The 2,568-nt window shown below is 49.8% G+C and overlaps 1 protein-coding gene across 1 annotated transcript; it reads left to right on the top strand.

Moving 5' to 3' along the window:
• Positions 1-688: 688 nt before the first annotated feature.
• On the top strand, positions 689-2,060 carry tmem271 (transmembrane protein 271). The gene has a single exon (XM_075480546.1). It carries the CDS (start codon positions 1,064-1,066, stop codon positions 1,853-1,855), a length of 792 nt encoding a protein of 263 aa, XP_075336661.1. The 5' UTR covers positions 689-1,063; the 3' UTR covers positions 1,856-2,060.
• Positions 2,061-2,568: the final 508 nt, after the last annotated feature.

Below are 2,568 nucleotides of genomic sequence, written 5' to 3'. Positions count from 1 at the left end.
AGCAGATAGAGATAGGCCCACCAACACAATGTGTTATCAAACCTTCTTTTAAATAAAAAATCTCAGTGGAACAATTTCCTTTCGTATTCATTTTTAGCCTGATGCCTGAAGGGGAAGATGTGGAGGAGTCCAGTCAGCTGCCGTGGGGCGTGAGCGGAATGTTTCAGCACCACGGACAGCTCCTCGGTCAGCACCGCTGTAACTTCCAGGGATCCAACCGAATAACAAATATTATGAGAAAATGTGCAAGGCTGATAACATCGTGCTGTTTATATCTCTGATACTAAACATAACATCCGCAGGAATGAGCTTAAAAAGAGTGTGATTCCACCAAAACTCAATTTACTTCCAAGAATAGAGTCCACAACTTCACACAAATTATATTTATTATAGCCTCTTTGTGTCTGCTAACCGACCGACTTTACTTCAAGGCTGGGGGATTTCAGGGTGCCTAAAGGAAGGGAAATGATTCCCTGTCCTGCTGGTAAGTGTTGGCTTGACAAAAGTCCACCTATCAGTTTTTTTCACCACGTCGCTATTAAGTGCACAACGTGGCACCTGGGTCACATTAAAATCTCTGTAGGAGTGTTTGGAGGCCCGTGGCTCTTTGATTATTGGTCACTTCAGAAATCCGTGAAGCCGCCTCCCTCCCCGCCACGAAAAACACCTCACAGCATTCAACGCGGAGACTTGGCCGACTGCAGATGAGACTTTCTCCACAGGAGAAAAACTGGGTAAAAAAAAAAAAACTTTTGCTCCGGAGAGCGACTCAACTATCTGATGGGTGTTGAGGTGATATGGGATACAGTGGTGATTGATTGTGCGTGGATTATCAATAACTACTGAGAGGAACGCGCTCTTGCCATTTATTATTTATAGATTCTTGTAAAGCGGCGGGGATGCGAGAGAGACGCCGCAGCGGCGAGGATCGCCCGCTCTGAACCGGGGGAGTCACCGGCAGATGATGTCCCGACGTGAGAGTGTTTCCAGAGGAGACGGAGGAGAGGACGAAGGAGGATGAAGAAGGGGGGAGAAGGATCGAGAGCGGCAGAGGTGGAATATAATGAAGTTGAGTGGGAAAGGACTGTGCACCGTCTTCTCCAGCACCCTCCTCTTCGTGTGCGCCCTGAGCGAAGTTGTTGTTGGATTAAGATGCATCTCGCTGGGATCCACGGTGAAGGCGCAGTTCCACCTCGGCGCCGCAGCCGGGGCTTTCTACTCCGGGCTACTTGTGGGAATCGGGCAGGTCCTCCTGGGCTCCGCGTTGCTCTGCTGCATGGAGAAGCCCGGCTGCAGGAATTTCTTTCTCCTCGGTGTTGTGGTTTTCTTGTTGGGAGTCCTCACAGCCTTCTCCGGCGCGGTCGTGGACGGAGACACGGCTTCCCTGGTGGAGAGGAAATTCTCCCATTACTGCTTCCACTCTGTGATTGTAAACCCTGCCTGCGAGCAGCTGAGGGATTATCAGCGGAGTCTGGTCATCTCCACTGTTCTCAGCACTTTGGAGTGCCTCCTTGGGCTCATCAACCTGGTGATAATCAAAAGGTACCAGGCGGCGCAGTTCTCTAGGAGCAGACAGTGTCAGAGGCAGAGCGCCGGGGCCATCATCTTCAGGGAGGAGCGGGACTGCTCCTCAGCGGGTTTCCAGCCGGTGTCTTACATCAATTTGGGGGTTTTTACAGTGTTTGACGAGACAGGTGCCGAAGTGCAGAGCGGGGGACATCCTTCCATTGAGCTGCCGGGATACTCGCCCACGGACCCGGAGCTCAATCACTGCTTCCCTTTCTCTTACCCGATCCCCAGTGAACTGCCGCCTGCATACGAAGATATCTTCCCCGTCGAGGCATGCAACACATAGCCGCTGTGGAGCAGCCCCGGGAGCGCTGTACTCTGCTGTGACAATCAGTGACTTTGTGCTTAACCCACCCCACCTTTTTTTTTTCTTCCTCCAACACCCCCAAAGCAAAAAGCAGTAAGTCACACAGGAGGACGGCAGCGGTGGATTTTCATTCACCTGACTTCCTCTCATTCTGATGTTCTCTCACATCTGTCTGACAGCGCACATCACCAGGCAGACTGAGGTAAACAGATCTGAGTGACAGCCTTTAGGCCCCGACAGCGCAGACACATCAAGGCCCATAAACGCAACAGCTTGCTACTATAACAAAATCAGAGTTTGTGTTTTTGAATGTGTGCTGTCAACGTTTTTATTTGTGAATAAAACGTGTATCCAACCAAAATCTGAAGTCATGAGGCTGCTGCCAGTTTAGGGACCTCTGTTACAGCTCGTTCAGCCCAAAAAACTTCCGCTCTAAACGTTCAAGCAATGTTCTGAGTTCTTGTTTAATGATTTATACCATTTCAGATTTTCTTTAAAACAGGCTAATCCCAATCCATCGTCACGTGGGGAAACGCCTTTAGAAATTTCTTTTCTAAAGTTTAGTTTTGTCGGACCTCCACAACAGCTCATGGGGATGATGAACAACAACGACGTGGATTTTAAAGCTCAGAGGCATTCTATGAGTTCCTTTGATGCACAGCTGTTTTCCAGTTGCACTTCCAGCCGTGCAG

The sequence above is a fragment of the Odontesthes bonariensis genome, chromosome 13 (assembly GCF_027942865.1).
Source record: "Odontesthes bonariensis isolate fOdoBon6 chromosome 13, fOdoBon6.hap1, whole genome shotgun sequence".
Classification (NCBI taxonomy): Eukaryota; Metazoa; Chordata; class Actinopteri; order Atheriniformes; family Atherinopsidae; genus Odontesthes; species Odontesthes bonariensis.
Note: the sequence above shows the minus strand (reverse complement) of the source record. Positions and strands in the feature narration are given on the sequence as shown.

What these genes read in the sequence shown, in the direction of transcription:
- tmem271 (XM_075480546.1), top strand. Translation starts at nt 1,064, where the DNA reads ATGAAGTTGAGTGGGAAAGGACTGTGCACCGTCTTCTCCAGCACCCTC.